This window comes from Alnus glutinosa, chromosome 6, assembly GCF_958979055.1.
Source record: "Alnus glutinosa chromosome 6, dhAlnGlut1.1, whole genome shotgun sequence".
Classification (NCBI taxonomy): domain Eukaryota; kingdom Viridiplantae; phylum Streptophyta; class Magnoliopsida; order Fagales; family Betulaceae; genus Alnus; species Alnus glutinosa.
In genome coordinates, this window is record NC_084891.1 from 8,389,025 (window position 1) to 8,413,719 (window position 24,695).

At 35.0% G+C, this 24,695-nt stretch overlaps 3 protein-coding genes across 4 annotated transcripts; all 3 read right to left on the minus strand.

The window, feature by feature from the left end:
• Window positions 1-2,539: 2,539 nt before the first annotated feature.
• On the minus strand, window positions 2,540-7,095 carry LOC133871304 (RNA polymerase I termination factor). Of its 2 annotated transcripts, none has more exons than XM_062308721.1 (2): window positions 6,925-7,095; window positions 2,540-4,683 (listed from the first exon to the last, which is right to left on the minus strand). In XM_062308721.1, exon 2 carries the CDS (start codon window positions 4,634-4,636, stop codon window positions 2,765-2,767), a length of 1,872 nt encoding a protein of 623 aa, XP_062164705.1. In that variant the 5' UTR covers window positions 4,637-4,683; window positions 6,925-7,095; the 3' UTR covers window positions 2,540-2,764. The 2 variants fall into 2 exon arrangements, with proteins under 2 accessions (XP_062164705.1, XP_062164706.1); XM_062308722.1 differs by lacking the exon at window positions 6,925-7,095 and adding an exon at window positions 6,471-6,896.
• Window positions 7,096-10,015: 2,920 nt separating this feature from the next.
• On the minus strand, window positions 10,016-16,873 carry LOC133870109 (V-type proton ATPase subunit F-like). Its single transcript, XM_062307159.1, has 4 exons — window positions 16,811-16,873; window positions 16,276-16,357; window positions 10,453-10,535; window positions 10,016-10,180 (listed from the first exon to the last, which is right to left on the minus strand). Exons 1-4 carry the CDS (start codon window positions 16,871-16,873, stop codon window positions 10,016-10,018), a joined length of 393 nt encoding a protein of 130 aa, XP_062163143.1.
• Window positions 16,874-19,288: 2,415 nt separating this feature from the next.
• LOC133871103 (cytoplasmic 60S subunit biogenesis factor REI1 homolog 1) lies at window positions 19,289-24,449 on the minus strand. The gene is made up of 6 exons (XM_062308467.1): window positions 24,199-24,449; window positions 23,718-23,825; window positions 20,424-21,002; window positions 20,143-20,312; window positions 19,777-19,995; window positions 19,289-19,650 (listed from the first exon to the last, which is right to left on the minus strand). Exons 2-6 carry the CDS (start codon window positions 23,820-23,822, stop codon window positions 19,491-19,493), a joined length of 1,233 nt encoding a protein of 410 aa, XP_062164451.1. The 5' UTR covers window positions 23,823-23,825; window positions 24,199-24,449; the 3' UTR covers window positions 19,289-19,490.
• Window positions 24,450-24,695: the final 246 nt, after the last annotated feature.

A 24,695-nucleotide genomic window follows, 5' to 3' on the forward strand; every position in this document is an offset into this window, starting at 1 on the left:
AGATGTGATATTTATTGTCAACTGCCAGAAGCCAAAACCAAAACAAATATATACTTCAAAGAGAAAAAGAAATTGGGGTTGGCTGCTGTTTGTGATATTCTCAAGCAATACAGCATAACCACCGGCGTTGTAGGAAAAACACTAATAATGCTCTAATTATTCAGGTAAAGGGAAAGACTACGAAAAGCAATCGAGTACTTTAAGGCCCTAAATTTGACAAGCATTATTTCATCTGTTCTTTTCTTTTCTTTTCTTTTTAATCCTTGAGAGGGGCTATAAGTAAAGGATATTCTCCGTTGGAGGAGTACGAAAGGAAAATACATCATTTTTTTTTTTTTTTTTTTTTTTTTTTTTTAAGACGAGAATTCTCTTCAAGTTTTAGGCCACTGCGTTTATCCGTTCAGAATAACATTTTGAAAGAGACACCTGCTTGAAAGGCTTAATAATAGTCAAAGTGTGCAGACAGGCTGCAAGTCACAATAATGACATGGACTCAAAAAATAAAATAAAAAATGGGGTCACATGGAATTTTCGGGCTCAAACAGGGCATTCTCAGATTTTATTATTATTATTATTATTTTTTTAAAAAAGTCTATATAATTCATTTAAAAAACCACTCAATTGTCAATGTATCCCATAAACTACCAATTTTGTTAATATCTCCCTCTAAACTGTCAAAAAATGTCAATGTCCCCCTAAGAGCAACGAAAAGACAAAAATGACCCTAATTTTTTTTTAGTAAGACAAAAATGTCCTCATAAATTCAAAAAATTAAAACTAAAACTAAAAAACTCACAAAAAATAATAAAAAAATAAAAATAAAAATTTATTCTTTAAAAAAAAGCAAACAAAAAAAGAAAAACCAGTTTTTATTAAATTAAAAAAGAAAAAAGAAATTTTTTTTTAAAGAAAAAAAAACGAAAAAACTTAAAATAACTGATTTTTTTTTTAAAAAAAATAAAATAAAACAAATGAAAAAAAAAACAGTTTTTATTAAATTAAAAAAAAAAAAAAAAACGAAAAAAGAACAATTTTTTTAAAAAGAAAAAAACGAAAAAAAAAAAAACTGAAAATTATTATTTTTTTAAAAAATAAATAAATAAATAACAGTTTTAATTTTTTATTATTTTTTTGGAATAAAATTTTGTTATTTTCTATTTTTTTAATAATTTTTTTTAGTTTTTTTTTTATTTTAATAATTTTATGAAGGGCATTTTTGTCATTAGGGTGACATTGACATTTTTTGATAGTTTAAGGAAGGAAATTGACACAATTGGTAGTTTGGGGGGTACATTGACAATTATGTGGTAATTTGAAGAGGTTATGTATACTTTTCCCATAATAAATTAATGAAATGTACAAGTATTTTTTTTCCCCTCACCCTCTGTACATAAGAATCAAGATGATGCTATTAGTCAGTGTTGTCTGGAACATCTACTCTTCTTTCTTCTTCTTTTTTGTTTTGTTAATTAAAATGGTTATTTCAAGAATCTTTTAATTGGAATCCGCATTTCATGACCCCTATGTCACATTGTCACCAACATCTAGTACGTGCATTTCTTCACAAGCATTTACACTCGCCCTCCAACTAATCCCAGCCTCATTAAAATGCATTTACATACACCCTCCAACTAATCCCAACCTCATTAAATTCAAAAATGGCATTACCCCCTCCTTAGATGATATGTATACTCCAATCAGTATAAGGATCTCTTACAATTTTAAAAAAAAAAAATTAAGATTCTCAGATTATGTGAATTTAGGTTGTTTAATGTATCGAACGACATGAAAATTAAGTTCTTACATTTTATGTCGTATAAAATTTTTGAGCAAAAAACTGTCTTTTGGTTTAATAAAGAAGAATCGTCTCTTAAAAAATGAAGAAAAAACATTTTAGAATGATTTTTTTTTTTTTTTTTGCTCGACAACGTATCACATTTTTTGCTCGATGTAAAAAATGGTTTGAATTAACATAATTTGAGAATCTCAAATTTTTTGAAAATTGTAAAAGATTCTAATCCCTCCAATCTTGAAGGCCAAAAATAAAACCTTGACTATACAAATTTAAGACCATGAATTTAGTGAGAAAACAAGTGTTTCTCACATGTTAATTATGTTAATTTATTAAACTTATTTGTAAAAATCATCTAATTTTTGTCCGTAATAAACTATTATCAACAGCGTTCTAGTAGATAGAATCTAAGGTTAATTAGAATCTAGAGGTTGACTTTAATAGTACTTATAATTTTAATGGACATGTACCTAGAGTTTCATTGGCAGCACCTTCTAATGTCAAGAATCCCCTTTTTCCTGAGAGGAACCCCGAAGAAATATAGGATCAGAACTTTTCAATGTATATCTTCTACACAAATTTCATAATCTAATACAATGCCATAAGGTTTTCATAGAATACTTGGCAGTTACAAGATAGCAGAGCTAGCATTCTTCTAGTAACCACAACCCTCCTAGTCCTGATTAGCAGTTCTCCAAAACAAGATGAATAGTAATTTTCTTTGGTCTACTCAAAAAGGGCAAAAAAAAAAAAAAAAAAAAAAAAAAAAAAAAAAAAAAAAAAAAAAACAGAAACATAAAAAAGACAGATACAAAGAGAAGAAGTGCAAACAAATCTATATCAACCAGTGGCACAAAAAACTCAAGACTGCTTATCAGAGTAATCTCGCACCCAGGATGCCACTTTGATCCATGGGATTCAGCAGCAGTAGCTCAAGCAGCACTCAAACACCTCATAGGGATATTGCCCTCACTAAACTGCAGGCTTGCTGCCACACTTCTCTCTTGCTTCTAGTACGTCTGTGCAATACCGATTTGAGAGGATTTCAACTTGTTCAGCAAATGACTTGTTGGCATGCTCACCAATGTGTTTGACCATCTGGTCCCATCGCTCTCGACATACATCTCCAGACCTATCCTCAAGCAGATTATCCCAGTCCACATCTTGTATGCAGCAAGCATCCAAGCTGTAAAGAGCATCTATCAGGTGATAGTCATCAGTGTTGGCCCATACACCTTCACGCACCAGAGGTGATGTTAATTGGTCATACCATTTCTGGCAGCAAAGAACACCGCTTCTGGTTCCTAACTTGTTACTAATGGCTTCCCAAGAGAGATCATCTCGCAACATACCGTGCTTCGAATTCTTTTCTTTCTTTTCTTCCAAGGCCTTCATGCGCAGATCCATGTTCACCAAGTCAAATAAGGATTGATACTCCTCTTGTGCCCAACGTCCTTTCTTCATATTTGGCAATCTTATTCTACGCCATGTATCCTTTACATGAAACCTATGTTTGCCAAGTTTATCAGCCAACTTTTTCCAATCTGATCCATGTTTTTCATGGTAACTTCGGATAAGTTCATACTCTTCAGGGGTCCATTTACGCTTCTCACCCCTTTCGAACAAAACATGGGCTCGATGATATACGCTCTCGGAAGGCCTCCAAGGTAAGGCTGCTCCTATTTCCTTCCAACAATTTTTTATTTCAGGATGAGATCTACAGTGGAGAACCATATTTAGGCCTTCATCACCTAAGCCTTGTACTGCTATGTAGTTGAAAACAGCCTTCTTAACCATCTCATCTTCTTCTTTTGAAAACCTCTTACCCCGTACTAATCCGTCATTGTGATCATTCTTCGCATCAATTGGACCATCAGATAAAGTAAAAACCTCCAACTGATCCGAGAATCTTACTCTCTTAGACATGCCTCCAGGTGTAGAATTTTCACAAATGTTCCCAACGTCTTTTTTGGTTCTTGCCACCCCTTTATCATCACTTTGTTCGAAAACATGTTTATCTGACTTGGCCTTCCTCTTCTTCTCCTTCTTGTTCTTCTTGTTCTTCTTATGCTTCACATCCTTGTCTCCATCTTCTGCACTAATGGCATGTACAATTCTCTCCCCCATCTCATTCCTAGATGAACGTGCATTAACTCCATTATCTTCAACTCCCTTGCTTTCATTACTTGGTTTTTCAGTGATGGTCCCCCGTAGTCCAGTTCCCAGATCATCATTATGATTTTTATTCTCTTTCCTTCTCTTTTTTAAAGGCTTGACCTTTTCCAAGTTTTTCCCATCTGAGAGCTCCCTTTCTTTTCCAACATCTCCACTAGTCATGTCGTTGTTCACTAGAACATCACAACTCTTCATGTCCCTCTTCCTTTTCTTCTTCTCCTTCTTTTTCTCTTCTTTCCCGTCTTTCCTTTCATCATTCTCTCTTTCCTCAGAGCAAGCTTGTCCCTTAACTAGCTCTTCCATATTGTTATCCTCAAGGAGTTCATTCATATAGGAAGCCACCCTCTTTTCCTCTTTGTGCTTCTTTTTCTTCTCTCTTCTTATTCCCAACTCAGAATCCTTCTTCTCATTCATTCTTAGGTTCATGTTCTCTTCTCCTATCGTGTTGGTTTCCTTCGAAACCTCTCTAAGTTCACCAACTTCCTCATCATCATTAATTCTATTATCCTTCTCCCTAGCCTTCTCAAATTCCTTCTCGCTCTTGCCATCATTAACTTCCAATTTTGCCTTCTTCTTCTTCTTTCGCTCCTTCTCCTTTTCCTTATTCCTTACATGCATATAAACCTCCTCATTTACATCTTCATTTTCAGCAATCCCCAATTTCTTCATATTTGCAACCCTTCAAAACCCCAAGACCAAATCTTTGAAAACCTTTCCTGAAAACATAGACCTTCAAAATGTTAGAAGAAGAAAACCCTATCCTCCATTCGGTTTCTAAGGGAAGAAAAAAAATATCGTAAAATAAAATAATTCCGTTAGTGGAGAGTTTTTCATATGAGAACTTTTTATTTCGGTAACATAAAATTGTTAAAATATAAATGATTAAACTTAACTCTTTCTATCAGCTTAAGCTTTTAGGATAAGTGATGATTTAACATGGTATCAAATTAGAAGTTCTAAGTTTGAATTCTATCTCCGTGATTCATCTCCCATTTCAATTAAATATTCCATATGTTGGGCCCCACTTATTAATGTAGAGTTTAAGCCCAAACGTGAGGGAGAGTATTAGAATATAAATGATTAAATTCACTTCTTACTATCAGCTTAAGATTTTGGAATAAATGGTTATTTAACTTTATTTATTTTATTTTAGAAGAAGAAATTCTTATTCGGTGGAATGAAGTCCAGTAGTGCAGCCAGCTTCTCAGACATGTCATTATCAAATCAGTTTAGTCCTAACAGCATGTACATCCAGCTTGTATGCCAGCCAATATCAAATAATAAAACCAGCATTCTCCTTATTATTCCATGGCAAAGAGTCATGTATTTTCACTCAAGAACCTATGCATAACCTTCTCATCAAACCAACAACATCACAGAGAACAATATTACTTGTCGCAAAAGCATCGTAGATAGATGCATACATGATTTAACCCCAAAACAGCAAGTGATAATTCAAACAGCTAGAATTACAACTTATCGCCATGAAATCTGAATAAAGAGACATTAAAATCATCTCCTTTGGTTTTTCTTTACTATCAAGGCAGCAAAGGTTTCTTCCAAATTGGTAGTTTTCAAAAAATTTCCAGCTTTAAGCTTGTGAGCAACTTGTATACTTGGCAGAACTTTTTCACAATTCATGCTATCAATATTCCATCAAAATTCCAGCAACTACACAATTTTAATATAAAACTTATTCCTACTTAATAATAATTTAATTGTTTCAAGAGAGCAACAACATCCCTTTTAAACCTTACAGTTCTCAAAAGTAAATTCGGAAACAACATGCAAGGCAACCAAATCTCAGATTTCAACTTGGCCAATATATGTGGTTCATAATCAGTCCAACAGTAAAATTCCTAGTTTACCTTTCACTAACATGCAACTGGTTGTTTTATAAAATTTCTAAATTCAGCCACCCAAAATTACATCCAACAGTAAAATTCAAGTGAAAATTACCTTTCACTTACATCCAACAGTAACATTCCTAGTTTACCTTTCACTTACCTTTCCTTCAAGTGAAATCCAGCCACCCAAAATTCCTTTTAGCTTTTCGTGTATGTGTGTAAGTTTCAGAATATACACAGCATTACAGTAAAAGGTGGTATCACAGGTCCAACACATGCAGAAAATTTCCATCCAAAAATTCTTTTTTCTTTTTTTTTTTCATGCAACTAGTGACGGTTCCAAATCTTCTTGCTTAATGTTTTCTCCAGCATTATGTGAACAACCAAAACAAAGAGTTTTTACAAAATAATCCACTGGCAGGAGTCATGCTTTTCAGTCACTGCAATACCAAATCCCCATTCACATCACCAAAAACACAACAATTGAGAAAATCTATGGGCCATACAGCACTATGCAAATCACTGTAAGCCATTCACCACAACATTTCACAGTCCAACTATCCAGAAATTTGGAGCCAGTGCAGGCAAACAACAGCAGAACAATAAATACATGTAAGTGAACCCAAAAAGAAAAACGAGACATGCAGTGGGCTTACGGGTTCCAACTCCAGCTCTACAAATCACAGCTTAATCAATCCTTCGAAGAAATTTAAAGGTCATAGACTTATGAGAGGTTTACCCATTCGGCTCCCATCATTCAAACACCCAAACCCCCAACACAAATCGATAGAAATCGTGACATGTAAAAAAAGGGTTTTCAGGTTTTTGTCAGACTTTCACAATTCATCCAAAATTTTGTCTTAGACTTGGAATAGGCATTCAAAGAAACATCAATGCCTTCTCACAATTCCCAAAATACATGCATGGTTTCCACCCTTCCAAATTCTACAACTCGCCAAACATTTTGTCAAGACTCCGAATAATCATCAAAATCATGCCTACCCAAGTATTAACACTCATCAAAGCTCAAGTTTTGAAACACATGAGGGATAGACACGAATGGGAGAGAGAGAGAGAGAGAGAGAGAGAGAGAGAGAGAGAGAGAAATACCACAAGCCCACTCGGCTCCCTCTTGATTTCTTGCTCCAAAATGCCCTCTACAATCTCAGAAGGAGCAGAGAAGTTCTCTGCTGAAGGCGGAATGGGAAGCGTGCGTGAATTGGGAGTTTTCGCGAACCCCTCCTTCACTTAATTCGCCGTGTCTCTTTTCCTTCTTCTTTTTTCTTTTTTTGTTTCTTTTTTTTTCTTCAATTTCCTTTACTCTCTTTTGTTTTCTAATAAAATATTTGGGCCTTCATGGGTGAAAAATGTAATGTCGGCCCAGTGGTTTGTCTAATTTATAAATCACGTTATTTGATATAAAAATTAGTTGGGAGGTCTATTTCGTAGGTAAAATTGATAAATTACTTTATAAAATCAATTTTCTGCCCATTAACTTGACAGATACTTTTAGGTTAACATGTCATGTCTAATAAAAATGCAATACATGTCACTCTTAAAAATTAAAAATTTGATATTGTTTGAAAAAATTATTTTAAAAACTAAAAATATATTCTTACCCATCTCCTTTTTTGTCTCAACTTGTAAGACTTCGACATTTGCTAGTGAATTTGGTCGAACTAATCCTTTAATGATCTTCTGGATTTTGAAGTAGTAATATAATGATGGAAAAATTATATATATTTTTTCAAATTACCATTCAATTATCAATGTCTCTTCTAAACTATTAATTATATGAGATATTGAAATATGATACATTGTTACCCTAAAACATAATTCTTGACCACCTTTATCCATGTGTCAACTTTTACTTTTTCCCTTTTTTTTTTTGACCCAAAAAAAAAAAAAAAAAAAAAAAAAAAGCTAGCTAAGAGACCACCAAAAGTTATGTCTTGAGATGGTAAAAGATCAAATCTCTAATTATATTAATATTCTCCCTAAACAACCAAAATATATAAATGTGCCCATAATACCAACAAACAGAAAAGAAAAAATGACACTAATTTTTTTCAACAATGTCTTAGTAAATTCGAATAAAAAAAAAAAAAACGTAAGAATAACAAAAGAAAAAATTAACTTAAAACTTTAATAAAAAAAAAAATTAAAATTGAAAAACTAGTTTTATAATTTTATGAAGGGTATTTTTAACATTAGCGGACATGGATTTTTTTTTGTAGTTTAAGGGGAATATTGACACAATTGATAGTTTGGAGAAGATATTGTCAATGAAGTGGTAATTTGAGATAAGTATGTATACTTTTTCCTAGAATAAAATTAAATGTTGTATACAATTATCTGAAGTATAATTTTTTATTTTTTATTTTTTTTTTGTGAAATTGGTCCCTTGAATTTCATCCAATTCAATCTTAGAGCACTAGCAACAAACTTTCTTGGTGTTTCCTAAACCAAGGGAAGCTTCCTTTATCCTTATTTTATTTTATTTTTTTAAAAAAAGAAGGCATTTTATTTCCTCTCTCTTTCCCTTAGGCCTTAACATTGATTTAAAAGAATATTTAAATGGTATATGAGAATGATAAGAAAAGCTATTCTATAGTTTATTTGAAAAGAGAAATAAAAAAATAACTTAGTTCTCTAAATTATTTTTAAAGAAACAAAAAATCTAAAAAAACTCTAATGTTTTCTTCTGTATTTTCTTAAATACATGTAAGTGTGGGTCATTAGATACATTTTAAGACGTCATCACATATATTCATTCGGACATAAATTTTTTACAAACTAGCTTCTAAAAGTGACATATGTCATTTGCATCTGAGAAGCACATGCTTTTTTAATAGCTTAAAAGACATATGTCACTTTTAGAAGTTGATTTGTACGAATTTCTCACAGACCAATTTGTAGAAAATTTATGTCTCATTCATTACTTGAAATTTTGTGGCATGTGATTGTCATGACCAACATTCTTTTTGTTTTAAATTAAATGGGCTTTTAAAGAAGTTCCTTACACGAGGGCATGATACTAGCACTTAATATTAGGGTTGTAATTTAGTCGAACCGAGTATTGAATATTCAAGTTCAATTCATTTAATTTTTTTTTTCAAACATGAGTTAAATTCAAACTTATCACCAAGCAAGATAATATGTTCAAGCACTGTTTATTTGTTTATATTTAACGAGTTCTAGCTTATTCATGAGTTACTCAATTATCTTATTTATTCCATATACAAAGTTTTTTTTTTAAAAAAAAAACTCATACTAATTATTAGTTATTTAATTATTGTTAAAATTTATTATTTGAGTAATTAGATAAATTAATTCGAATCTTAAACAATCAAATATCGAGATTATATGTTTATATTCATTACATACACATATATATACATACACATAAACCCTCGCATATACACACAAATATACATATATTTATATCAAGACTTACAATTACAATAATTCAAGCTATATTTATTACATTATGAAGATAATTTTTATCTTTTTAAATACTTAATGTGTTCTCATTACAAAGTTAAAAATAATATCATAAAAATTATAAAAATAAAGTTATACGAGCTCATACAAGTCGAGCCAAGTTTATACGAGTTCGGCTTGTTTAACAAATAAACCTAAATTATCATTTAAATTCTATTCGTTTAATAAATGAATTGATCACGAGCTGAGCTTAAGCCTATTTGTGCTCTGTTCATCTTCCGCCATAATTATTAACATTCAACATGGCAACTCTTACCATGAATTGCTTTCCGTCAAAAATAAAATAATATAAATAATAAATGTTACGACTTGCTTTCAGCTTTCTGACTGCCTCCCTTATGAGTTGCACTTCTGGGTTTCTAAGTTACAGTGTCTTGCCCAAATTGGAGGATAAAAGAATCTTAAGAAAAGAAAGTAATGAACACAAAGGATCAGAAGCAACTTTAGTTTGAAAAGGATGAACTCCTATCTTCTTAACATTCAACATGGCAACTTGTCCCTATTATCATCACCATAACCTGAAAACAAATTGCACTCATAATTCATAATTAGGCACAAAAAAAGAATATAAAGTAGCCACATAAATCAATCAATGCAAATGAAATGAAAAACATGACATACAATGATGTGAGCATATGTAGTCCTCAACTAGGAAAATGATAGTGTGTGCAACCTGAACAGGACAACATTTAGACATTCAACGCCGTTCGGATGCCACAGATTCAGCAGAGAAGAGATACTTCACACGCGAAAGAACTGAATCATGAGCAGGGTCATAAGGATGATCCTTGGAAGGGATCTCCAAAATTGCTGGTACTGGCTTATTGTAACTATCAACCAGGAACCTTATCATGTTTGAGACCTGATAAATTAAGGACAAAAAGAGTCAGTTTGTGATGGAAAATCTTAGAGCACATGACAAATTTGAAGAAATATGAACAATGTAACACATCACTAGTACAGTAAACAACCACCTAGACACACCTAAACTCTTGCCAGACTAATTATACACCAAGAAATTTTAGAATTTTGTTGTTGCCTCCATGACAAGTTCTAAATATTTAATACAAAAAACTGGTTTTAACAATTTTTTGCTGACCACCTACATGCTCAAAGTGTGAGAAGAAAACTTACATATTGGCTGATGAGAACAATAATAATGTCCTCTTTTGTGGTGAACTCTTTGAATGCATCTTCAATTGCTTTGGCTGTTGTTTCTGAACCAAAATGCAAATAACAGTAATACAAAAGATAGGAAACAATTAGTTTTGCTTGAAAATTGAGAACGAAATTTTCTCATATTAAATCAGTCTTCAACATATTCCTTGCAAGGTACAGGATGTAAATTGGTTTAGTATAGTATATATGGGAAACAAGATTAGTTCCATTGAATAAAAAGCACTTAATAAAGATACAAGATCAGCTATCTAATGTTGACTACTGATAACAATGAAATTGAAAGTATTTCATATATTGCTATTTGTAATCTTCGGATCACAAATAAAAATACACTAACAGAAATCTGAAGAGCCTTCAATGACTTTCTAATGTCAGGCCCATCATAAATGAAGACACCTCAATTTCCATCATAAGATACAAAATTTGGAGGAATTTATTTTGAAAGTGATTCATTAAAGACACTGTTCCAAGTCTAATCATATAGAGAACCTTAAAGCATCAACCCTCACTAACTAAAGCTCCATCATTTGCATTAGCATTCACACCTAAGGTTTTATTATACTGGAGAGTAATCAAAGTAAAGTAGATCCAACTTAAGTGTATTATTAGACTCTACATCATGTTGTAAATGATATATCTGCCACCTCATCTCATACACGTGCAGCATCAACTTCATGTCCAGATTCATCAACACATCCACATTCATTTGAAGACTCATTCAAACAATCTCTAACTAACGAATAACTTAGAGATAAGATATTCTGTATTTTTGAATTATATTTTCTGTTATACACTTTTGAATTTCAAACTTAGATAGGATTACATGTAGTCTAATCCTCTATATATACTGTTCTGAACATCAATGAAATTATTCGAGTTCAAAACCTTTCATGGTATCAGAGCCAGGTTATATAGAGGATTAGACTACATGTAATCCTATCTAAGTTTGAAATGGATTAGACTACATGTAATCCTATATAATTCATTTACAACCCCTTCTTGTCTCCACATCCCTTCCCCTCCTATCAGGGGCATTGTCATATCCTCATAGCAACTGAATCTAACATGTCAAAGGCATCAATAGTAGCATTGACTCTCGGTAAATCCTCACCACCCACATTTTGAGGAATCTTAGGCTCTAGCCTCCACACTTGCTAATGGTGGACTTTCTCTCCCTCGTGGTGCCACAGGTGTCCTACCGCCATGCATCTTAACTGGTCATTTCTTATGTGGTGGGATGATGTTGCTAAAACCATAACCATCAAAGTGAGCTTGTTATCACTCATAGAATTTAAGAATGAGACTACTATAATGAGCACTTAATAATTATTAGAAAACAACAATTACACAATAGACTATATAAATTGATGTGACACAATGCCATATATTAAACACCTAATGCTCTGGTTTATATTAAAATCACCTCCTAAGCATAAAAGTCCACATAATGATAAGCCTTTACTCTGATAGTATTTGTAATGGCTCAAGGAAAGTGCTAACCACATCTGCAATATTACTTCAAAAAGACTAATCAAAGTTATAATTGGAGCTCCTAAAATCACTTATAAAGACCAATATCACCTAGTAAGAAACTAATTTGGGACTTGGCACTCATATAACACTATTATAATCCACCCACCCAATGTGGGACTTAACTTTTTGGAGCGTCTCACTATAGCTTGAGCAGCTTAAAGCCACAGACTTCACTAAAAGTATAGCTTGGGAAGGATTTGGAAGCTTCAAACAACCACTCATCCCTAGCTTCTAAATTGCCCTTTAGTAACTACCCTCAAAACAAATGGGTATGCTTTTTTGGCTAAGATAGAACTTGAAAGAAAAATAAGTGATTTAGAACTTAAGAGGCTATGCAAGAATCGAAAACATATTAAAACCCCCAAGAACTCAGAGTACTTCTTCTTCCAAACTCCTGCCCTTAGAAAGCAATCAAACCAAGAAAGAGCTCATTAAAGAAGTATTGATTATAATAAGGAAACTTTAATGAAAAAGGGATACCACTTTGTAGAACAAAAAGGAAAATATGGATCTATTTTTCATCATAAAACTCCTACATACAAAGTATCTCAGACATAGAACATGTTTCAAGATGTAAAAGGAAATCTTTAATGGGCACTTGATTCCTCCACATGCTCCGTGGCGCAAAAAGGAGCACATGGAGAAAGACATGCAACCATTGGCGATGTGCATGAATGCGGTGAGGCAGAACATGATGAATAACTAGAGGCAATTTGACGACGAATAGAGGAGCAATTTCAGTAGTTTAGCAATCAATTCAAGGCACTGGCTGATCAATTTGCCTCCTTAGCCGTTGCTAATGGGCGTTGCCGTCAACCAAAACTACGTTTTGCAGAGGAGGATGACAAGGATAGCGTCAAAGGAGATCCCATCAATCCGTTTGTGGAGCGTGGAGCGAGGAGGGAGGGTCCCTTGGTGCCAAACAAGCTAGCAAAATGGGAGTCGTTGTGAAGGAGATCTTGGATTTCAAAGAGGTCGCGGATGATAGGTGAGTTCCTTTGGTGGCTACCAAGTTCAAAGAGCGTGCCACTGTGTGGTGACAGCAAATGGAGCAAGGCACCGCTAGGGAAAGCAAAGATCAACAGTTGGGAGAAATTGTTGAAGCACACGAGAGCGGCGTTCTTACCCCATAATTATGTGAAGACGATGTACCAACTACTTTGGAATCTCAGGCAGGGAACACATTTTGTGGATGACTACAATGTGAAGTTTTATAGACTTGTGGTGCGCATTGATCTTGAAAAATCAGAGAATCAATTGGTTTCAAGGTATATCAGAGGTATAAAACAAAAATTACAGGATTATCTAAATTTCTTTGACCTTATAAATGTGCCCGAAGCCCATCAATGAACCTTACACTTGGAAAAGACCTTAGCTAGGAAGCTATGGGGTGTAGTAGGAGGAAACAATAATGGTAGTAGTCACACAAACCCTAGACCACCTAATCATAATACGGTGCCACCACCTACATGGAATTGGGAGAATAGAGGGCAAGCAAACGCACAGCCTCATATGGTGGCTTCAACTAGTGCTACACCTCAAAGTTTCAAGTGTTGTGAAGTGGGTCATATGATAGCTGATTGTAGGAAGGGTGACCGTTATGATAAAGGGTTGTTAACTGATAAAGAATAGCCTAGAGATAATGACTTGATTGATACTGAACAAGGGCCTGGGTGTGATGATGAAACAAAAATGTGAGGAAGAGCATGTGCAGGGAGATGAGGGGCCTTTATTGGTAACGAGGCGAACGTTCTTCACACCTTGTAAGTCAGAGGGGAATGACTGGCGTCGCAACAGTATCTTTCAGCCCACTTGTGCTATTGGGGGTAAGGTATGTAGGCTTGTAATTGATTTAAGGATTTGTGAGAACAAAATTTTTGAAAAGGCTGTCAAGAAATTGGGATTGGAAACGGAGAAACACCCCAGTCCCGACAAGTTGGATGGAATCAGAAAGGAAACAAAATAAGAAGATAGGACATAAGAGATTAGATGGATCAAGAAGTTCCTCTTAGAACCGAATATTCAATGCAACTCTACATCATGAACTATGTACCGCACATTACTTAAATGGGATCTATAAAGTCACATTAGAGGAAATGGAAATAGCAGTCACTAAACGTTGCTTGGTGTCCTTTTCCATTGGGTCCAAGTATAAGGATAGCGTATGATGTGAAGTTGTCAACATAGATGCTTGCCACCTTCTATTGAATAAACCATGACAATTTGATAGGGCAGCGATACATGATGGGAAGACTAATATCTACGGCATTGTATATGATAAGGTGAAGATTGTACTCCTACCCAGTAAAGAGGTCGAGCCCAAACCCTCTAAAGAGAAAAGTATAGATCTCTTAGCAAGGAAGGGGTTCATTGGTGAGGTGTTGGAGTCTTTAGAAAAGTTGGGTGAACTTAATGGATTAACTGGCAAACATGCAATCAAGTTTCCAAAGGATAAGATTTTCTGGGAAAGAAGACAACAAAGCTTTCAGAAATAGAACAACTTAAGGTTACAAAGAGCTTGGATGTGGTATTATACAAGATTGATGATGAAATGAAGATGGGATTTAGAGAGTCAAAACTGATCAAAAACAATCCAGAGAAGGAAATCATAAAGGTAGCGGGTCTAGTTATTCATATTCAAAAGGGCCCCAAGGATATCGTCAAGCATATGGTTCCTTCCATGGTAATTCATTACGTGACGGCTCAAATTTGAGGACAAATTTTCTCCAACTCGGGGAGGATGATACAAACCAAATTACATGTGGCCCCCTGCGGTTTGTTGAGCAAAGAGGAGAGAGAGCTTATAAAGTGTGGACATGCAATTCTACAGGAGGTAGAAAGTTCGCGCGACACTCGCTTGACAATCGCTCAAGCAAGATTTCAGCAAGCTTTCATGTGAGGTTCGCTCAACAGTTGCTCGAGTGAGATGCTACGGGAGACAAAAAGAAAATTTTCTCAATGATTAAGCTAGACCTTCACTCAAGCGAATTTGCGATAAGAGCTCCACTCGACACTTGCGCAATGTTCGCTAGAGTGAGTTTACAATTATTTTAATAAAGGCTAGTTAAGGTTGCGCTCCTAACTTCTATTTAAGCATAATAAGGACAGCTTGACCATCCATTTTTTTCTTTTAAGCAATCGAAATATCAATAAAAGTGTAAGGCACTCCAAGTACATAGAAAGAGTGTTTTTATTATCAAATTTATCAATAAGTATACTCTCGCAAGAATTTTTTTCCCCCATTATCTATAATTCTTAAGAGTTTTCTAGGATTTGTAGAAGAGTTATGAAGTCTAGTGTGTGCAGATTCAGTTTCCCACTACGCCATCTTGCATCAATTACACATGCAGCTTAATTTTGTAAACAAAGACCACTATCTTGAGGCAGGCATATCACACATAAAGCATCCCAAAAATCATTACACTGTGAGGATCAAACCTTGAGGCAAACTATTTGTGTCTCAAATTGCACCCAGGTCATTTTCCTTATGCCTCATTCCAGACCCTTCACTCAAACCTCATACACCTTCCAGATTATGCAAAATACATAGCCAGCGAACAGACATTCCCTTTAGCAAGTTGCCATAGCGAAGCTACCATGTATTTATAAATGAGAGGCATGAACATACTACAACACTATGGAGAGTAATTAGAGGGAGTGATTTCTAGAATCCTGATGAATTAAAAGTGGTAGGCTAGTATGATTAACTTGAATTAAGTAGAAAGAAGAACGTATCTAATTAGACATCCAACAATGGGGAAGTTGAGCTATTATTTGGTTTGCAAGCTGGACACGTCAACCTTAATGAGACACCACAACAAGTACTTACATAGACCATGAAGAAACTTTAAAGAAGGGAATAGCAAAAATATCAACACCCAAAACCTAGCAATGAAGGCTTTCATCAAATTAATTTAGGATTATCAGAAAGGCAGAATGGTTCATTAGAGAATGGAGAATCTGTTAGGTCTGTGTCCCAAAAAGAAAGCAGTTCCTCCTTGTCAAACTGGAACTAATTAGTAATAATAAAAAATATTAATTCTTGTTTTAATTGAGAGAGAAAAAAATATATACAATTTTATTTTTTTGACAAGTTCAAATACATACACACATAAGGGAATCATAAAAAAGATAAAATGTAAACTCTCTGAGAATTAAAACATGATTACTGTTGCTCTAATAGTTCAATAAACACATGAAATAACAAATTTCAATAATCCACCATCATAAAGCTCATATGCATACTTGAATCAACAAAAAGGTAGTTTGTCTTTCTCCGCAAGTCGACATTACCTACACTAGCCAGCAAAAATCCATTTACAGTGTCCTAAATAGCAAAAATCATCCATGAGAACAATCTTGAAGATTTATATGATGTGAACTACATAACATGTCCTAAATTAATGAATTCTTGCATCATACTCAATGAACCTAACTAAAAGGAAGAAAAAACTAGGAAGAAAATGCATGAATTGATGGAGAAAATAGGAATAAATAAAAGTGTATGGTCTGACCTTTTAAGCCATAAAACTGCAGTCGATGCCTGGAACCAGTAATTCCATGTATGACGCTATGGACAAAGGTAACATGTTACTCAAATATGATCAAATTGTATGATACATCATAATATAAATCCTTATCTTTCTTTTTCAAATGAAATTTGTATATGGGTATGGTGAAAATCATGTTGATCTGTTCAATGTCAAATTAATTTCTAGATACTTATAAGCCAATAACACAAAAGGCAAGACAAACTAACAAACAACTACATTCACCATACCTCATTGGCAATCATAGCAATAAGTGCTGAGCTTTTTTGGGGGATTTGAGCTCGCCCAGCCATTTTAATTTGTATTATTCAACTGGAGCAAGAAGAAAAACTCATCAGGACAAAATCTTAACTTTTTCCATTTTTTTTTTCTTAATTTTAGTTAAACTTAAAATTCTTTGCTGGGGAAATATTTAAAAGAACAAAAATAAAATAAAACATAAGCAACTAAAAGGCGCAAAACTTCCTTGAGCAAAAGGACTAGTTGAGCCTATAATCTTGATACCGCCGCTACTCATCACATGTGTCCACATCGAAGAACATTAGAGATGAACATTAAACCAATAAAGAAACCAATACCTGGAAGGTGATGACACTGTTTGAAATAGTTGAGCCTAACGTTCAAAACTCATTTTCTTTCTTCTTTATAATTATTCTCTTCAGCAGCCAAAAAGAGGTTATCAACTGCTTGATTTTTATTGTTTAAATCAAAATGGAATTTGGCTTTAATGCTTTGAGGGTTTAACCAAAAGCCCAGCTACTATTATGGGCCAAATCATGGTTAATGTATTTAATTAGTAGCTGTAGAATTAATACCACTCAGAAGCCTTAGACGAGATCTACGACCAACCTCATGTTTAGTAGTTGTGAGTTATGTAATTGGGGCTAATTGTTTATGCGCAATTATTGTTAGTGGGCAGTTGTCTTAGGGGAAGTTAAGTGTTGGTGAGTCCCAATTGTAGAAGTTATCCTATGTTGTGGGTAGTAGGTAGTTATTTCCAGCATTCTTGTGGGTAGTTATTTGAATCATTTGTATTTAAATTCAGAATCATTAATGGGTATCCCAAGTATTATCATCAGAGAAAACCCGTGAGGTTATAGCCGTGTGCTAGAGGATGACTTGGCCCCTTGAAGTGTCAAATTGCTACTTTTATTATCTTTTAGGGTTTGTTTGGGTTTGCGATTTCAAAAAGTGCGATTTAAAATAACGATGTTAAAATGTGCGATTTGAAAAAATTATTTTTAAAAACGCAATTAAGCATTTGACAATATTGCAGTTTAACCTTTAAAATTATGCGTTTTCAAATCGCAATTTCTAAAAACACAGTTTCCAAACGATTGATGTTCTGAAATTTTGTTTAAAATCGCACTTATTGCCTACGAAATCACAATTCTAAACGCACCCTTATTGTCATTTCACTATCGACCCCACCCCCAAATATCCAGCCCATAACAGCTACCCATATCCCACTATGAAAAGCATTATTAATGCAGTAAAAGATTTATTCATGCATTCATTATCTCAAAGCATTCTATCCAGGAAGAAGGGGTATAAATTTGCGCCGACGACTCTAACATCGTTGGGGACTTCCTTGGATTTCTCCTTTCTCCTCCCAATTAGAGCAAGAGTAATGCAATATACCAAAGTATCGTGGTTTGATTAGGCTGAGGTGCAGTGTAAATTCACCCTATAATTTTTTCTTTAATTGGGTAGAAAAAATTTTGAACCCATTTATTAAACTAATATTTGTTTTTATATAATTTTTATCTTTACTATTAAAAATGCACGTGATAATCATTCATATACTTTAAGAATGATTTTTTTTTTTTTTTTTGATAATAGAACTTTAAGAATGATATTAGTTTGATATACTTGGTGCTTTCTATTCAAATTAGAGAAAACTTAAAATTTTGTTCTTTTAAAGAATAAAACTCCCTACTTAAAAACCAAATAACTACAATCACAAAATTAGTTCAAACCCATCCAATGGCCATTTGGTCCTACTATTGAGTCCATGAACATATTCCCAAGACGCCATAATTTGGATCTGTAATTTTAAAATGTACAATTTAAAATTGTAATTTTAAAACGAGCAACTTATAGATACAATTAAATATTTAATAAAATTACAGTTTAGGTTTTAAAAATTGTGCGCTTTTTAAAATACGCCCTCTTGTCTATAATTTTTTTTCTAAGCTTACCTGCAATTTAAAGATGCATTTTTTTTACGTTTTCAAAAAAAATTAAAAATAAAAATAAAAATAATAAAACATAACTAATTTTTTTAAAAAAAAAAAAAACCCAATCGATACATTTTCTGAAATTTTTGAATATAAAGGAAGGGGAAGAAGATCGTGTACTTGATCACATCCCCAGTCTCACCATGGCAATTAAAGGAGTGAATTAATTTGGTGATTGTAGTTGTTCACAATACAAAACAATTCAATAGAAACATAACAAATAAATATCAAGAAGATGAAGAGGAAGAAGATCAATTACTTGATCACGTACCCATAAAATTATGTTGATTTCAAACTAAACTGGCAGAAACGTTTCCTTTTTCAGATTGCCAGATATAATACTCTGCTTGTCCTCGCCCCAACCCAGTCAAATTACTGGAGGATAAGTAGGCTTGCAAGCAGCATCATAACCCAACAAGCCTTTAAGAAGCATCAACAAATATCAAGTAAATTACTTCTCACCCAGGGGGAAAACAAGAGTATGAACTCTTTCTTTAATATGATTAGCATATCATGGATCAATCCAAACCATGTCTGAGCAAATCCCACATTGCTGAGGAAATAAGAACTGTAAGTCTGTAAGCTCATAGGATACAAAACTTAATTTCAACAGAATACTAGCTACTAGAATGTATTATTACTTCAACAAGAAAAACGGGTTGGCCTAGAACTAGTATGTGACATTTTTGGGCAGGTTCCGGATGACATTGCTCTTCATTCCAATCTTAGTGCGCATGGCCTCCACTCCCGATTTATTCATTTGTTTCATCACTTTCATCCTCACCATCTGTTCTCTCGACTGCACAGTAGCCAACCCCATGCTCCTATACCTGAAATCAAAATACAATTATACAGTCATCACTTTGATTTCATTTCTTTTTGGCTTTGTTGCTGATGAAAAGGCCATGTGTTTCCCTACAGACAAGAGGGCTGACATAAGGACCCCAAATGCAAACCTTGAAGCAAGAGCCGCAGTAATTGCCACATTGTTCAATGGTGAGGGTCGTGGTTTCTGGCGATAGTAGCGCAAATATTCCCGGGAGCCAAGTGATTTGGTTGATATACCCTCGTCAGATCTTCTGGTTATGATCAGCTCAGCTCCACCAATCCCAAGTTCTACAGTGTTCTCCACATCACTTGAAGCAACCAGCTGTTTTTCATTCCCATCTGCATAACTGTAACCGGAAAAAGGAGGGAAAAAAATAATAATTGAGCTTAGATATAATTAACCTCTATAACTAGAAGGATTGTTAATAATAAACAAAGAAAACAACGGTCTACAAGAATATCGTAGAAGCCAAGTCATCAGAAAGGATAAAAACCTGCTGCTATAATCATAGAATTCTTCTAACTCTGCTTCCTCCTCCTCATCACCATCACCATAATGTACTCTGCAATGACTCTTTGCCACCATATGCTTCCTAACTGCTTCCAAACTGTTAAAAGGGTGACAGCGGTCATTGCAGTACAGGCACATAAAATCTCTTTTGACCTGGAAAGAAAAAGAAAAAAACAGAGAAAATAGATTTTAAATCAAATCCTAACTAAAAAAATTGAAAATAAGGATTTATAACAAGAAAGAACATAGCATGTGCTTCAGTACCTTAAGGCCAAGATAAGTAAGGAGTCCTTTTGCATCCTTTAGATACTCAACATCGGGAATGAAGAACCCATGCTGCTTGTGCATGTGAACCATGCAACTCTCTATGGTATCATGCTCTAGATCACACATAAAGCAACACGATGGATCCCACTCCTCCTCAGAGTCATCATCATCCATATCATTGTCAGAGGCAAGCTCATGTACATTCAATTCAGTTAAGGACCTGGTAGTCTCACCAACCAACTCTTCTTCAGGATCAACCTCCTCCCACTCGTCTTCACTTTCTTCACCTTCTTCATTGTTTATCACCCTTTGATGGGGTGGCTTATTCACAACACGTCGGGGAAGTGGCTTAATTATTGCCTTCTCCTCTTCTTGTTGGTTTGTTCCTCGAGAAGCCCGCATGATGTGACTTCGTGAGTTAAGATGCTGAGCATGAGCCTTAGAACTTCTATATCCTTTCCCGCAAAGACCACAACTGTAGAGCATTGGAGTTTCACTTGACTGGCTTTTCTCTTGAGCAAGCGCAGATTGTCTAGCTAGAAACAATGCTTCAGTAACTCCAGGCACCCCAGCTACCTTTATTTTTTTAAGAGAATAAACAATTTAAATTTTGTCATAACTGATTTGAGCTCATCAAACAGATTTGTGACTGCATAAACTTTCACTTGCAGAACAATCAAAGAATACCAAAAAATTATTTCTTAGACCAGAAATTAAGATTTACTCACTAAACTTAATTGGGCATTAAATTATACATTTTGAGCATTCAACAAGCTCCTGGCAGCTACAAATTGTCTTTTATGAGCTAATGCAAGTACTGGAAATAATTGCTTACGTTGCTAATTTATAAGTCTAGCTAAGAACTTAGCCAATGATGACAAGCGAGCATGAAACAACGTCAAGCATGGTTGCAAGTGAATAAAACTTCAACAGAAGAGAAATTACCACGCTATTAGCTTCATAAACTATTGGGAATTCTACCTGTTTCTTCCAGAAATATTGATGCACAAAAACTGTATATTTATTAAATACAAAAAAAAAAAAAAAAAAAAAAAAAAAAAAAAAAGAGGAAGAAGAAGAAGCAAAAACTAAATTAAATTAAAATTAAAAATACATACGTCATTTAGAAGTTCTTATCTCCGAACTTAATTCCACAAGGACACACTTGAGATTGCAGTAACGATCCCAATTTCCCACAATAAATGCATGTTTCCTTCGTTTTAGCAAGATTTACTTTCTATAAAGAAAGAACACAAATCTTTGTTCATACACCTTTTGTCCAGCATGGAAATTATCATGTTATGTTTTAGCTCAAACTTTGTTTAAGTCTGAAAATATGTGGCTTAAATCTAAGGCTTTTGTGGAGAGGGTGAATTAGAGATGGTCGTCTTATAGCTTTGAAGGATCCCGTAGTTTTGTCTTGACTCGAAAACTAAAAGCCTTGAAACTCGTTTTGAAAAAAATGGAATGAGGAGGTGTTTGGCACTGTTGAGAAGAGGAAGAAGGTTGTTTCGGTTGAAATCCATGAGCTTGATGCTATTGCAAAAGAAAGAGTACGTCCTATCAGATGAGGTAAAGGCAAGAAAGGTTGAGATTACCAGTGAATTGGAAAGGACTAATCTTTTAGATGACCTGAGCTGGAAACAGAAATATTGAGGGCCCATGGTTGAGGGAAGTTTTCCACCACTTTGGCAAATTTGAATAGAAGGAAAAACATTGTAGATTCCCTAGTGGTTAACGGCTCCGTTTCTTCAGATTCTACAGAAATTAGTGAGCATAAAATACAATTTTACACTCATCTTTATTCAAAACAATTCAATTGGCAACCTAAACTGGATGGTCTCACTTTTAACCATATTGATGAGGAGGTTATTTGGTTGGAAAGAGCCTTTCAGGAAAGTGAGCACTTTGAGGTGGTGAAAGCTCTAAACGGCGATAAGGCCTTGGGCATGATGGTTTTTCTTTGGCTTTCTTCCAATCTTGTTGGGGGATTCTTAAACAAGATGTCATGAACGTATTTCATGAGTTCCATGCTCGGGGTAAATTTGAAAAGAGCCACAATGCCTCATTTATAGCCCTTATTCCTAAGAAAACTGGGAAGGTGGATATCAAGGATTTTCTCCCTATCAGTCGTGCGAGTAACATTTATAAAATTATTTATAAATTCCTAGTAAAAAGGTTGAAAGCAGTGTTGGAGAAGGTCATTTCCAGGTCTCAGAATGCTTTTATCAGTGGGAGATAGATTTTAGACTCAGACCTTATTGCTAATGAATGACTCAATAGCAGAATTAGATCAACGGTCCCAGTTGTACTTTGCAAACTAGATCTAGAGAAGGCCTACGATCATGTTAATTGGGACTACTTGTTGTACCTGTTGGGGAGATGTGGTTTTAAAGAGAGATGGCAAGAATGGATAGCTCATTGTATCTCTACAACGCGCTTCTATGTCTTGATTAATGAAACGCCATTTGGCTTCTTTAATAGTTCTTGCGCTTGAGATGGGGGACTCTTTATCCTCTTGTACTCTATTGGGCTAAGATGAAGAGGTGAGGAGAGGATATGTTGGTCCCTCTCCAAAAAGCATACATTCAAGGTTAGCTCTTTCTATCATGCGCTTAGTTCCCCAATGGCTATTCTTTCCCTTGTAAGAGCACTTGGAGAAGCAAGGCGCCTTCTAAAATGGCTTCTTCTTTTTTGTTTTGACAGCAACGTTCGGGAGAATCTTGACCTTGGATAATCTAAGAAAAATGGTGTTGCATGTGTAAAAAGAGCGAAAAATTCATTGATCATCTTCTGCTTCATTGTGAATAGGTAGAGATTTTTGCGACTCGGATTTTCATCTTCTCGGGATAGTGTGTAATGCCCCCAACGGGTGATCGAGTTATTGGCAAGTTGAGGAGGCCAGTTTTCCATCCAAAAAAAGGGGGGGGGGGGGGGGGGTGGGGGAATCGAAAACAAACCAAAATTTTACATGTATATTTTCCCTCAAAAAATTCCAACTCATGTAACATAACCCAAACTAGAGCTTAATATTACACCAGAACACGAAAATGAAGAAACAGTTACAAATATAAAGCATAACAATTGCAGATTTTCTAATTCCCGTTTGGTTGACAAGAACTAACAAAGAGAAAATATTTAGCCTACAGCAATCGAAAAATTCAGAAAATTAGAAGAAGAAAAAAATAAAACAGATCTTCAGCGACTAAAGCTAATAGATTAAATCCCTAACCCTAATAACCATCAATAAGCTACCCATGTAAACGTATATAAGTAGGAAAAGAGGGAGACCTTGCGCTTGAGATTGTAACGATGCCATTCTGACTTGTAATGTAGCTTTTGTTCCGCATCATCGCTGAACTCTTGGTTGCAAGCGTTGCAGGTTAGCCCAGGCATTTTCTGCGATTCAATCTCGGAATTCAGACAATCAGAGAAAAGAGGTGTCGAGGTGTGAATGTGGAGGAGTCACCCTTGTCAAATTATTATTATTATTAAATAATTAGTCATTTCCGTACTAGGTTAGCATTTCTCTTCCTACCAAGATTAGGGTTATTTTATATTCTATAAAAGCAGGCTGATTATAATAATAACAATTTCAATCAATTGCTATAAGCAATCTGAGCAATCGTGGAGGCTAGAACCCCTCGAAATGGTCGTATCTTTCTCTATTTTTCCTTTGTTTTCTCAGAGAAGTGCTTTGTTGGGAGGTTTCGCTGTACAGTGCCGTGTGTGGTGTTGATTGTGCGGCAGCGGGTTAGTGCTTAGCCGTTACCTGAAGTGCTGCGCGTGGTGGTCGGCGTTATCCCAGTGGTTGAGCAGTGCTGTTCCGGTGGTTTAGCGGGACGGTGTGGCAGTGCTGCTCCAGTGGGTGTTGGCGACGGGTTGAACGATTTTTTCTCCTTGTAGCGCTTTTCCGGTGGTGGGCTGAGCGGCGTGTTCACTCCAGTAGCTGCGAAGGTCGATGCAACGGTGAGCGGTCGTGGGAGGCAGCGTGTGCGTGGTGCAGCGATGAGGCTGCCTGGGCTGTGCGTTATAGGTTTGTTTGTGGAAAAAGGGTGCTGTTTGCCTGTTTGGTTGCAGCACTTGGTGGAAATCTCTATTCCATAGCACGGGTAGGCCTATTCCAGTGTAACGATTTTCTTGTTCTGGTTTAGAGTTGGAAGTTCTGGCTGTTTCTTAACAGGGTTAAGTTAGCACTTATTCCAGCTTACTGCATTGAGTATGTCATTTTCAGACCGGGGGCAAAACAAAACGAAACACTTCAACCCC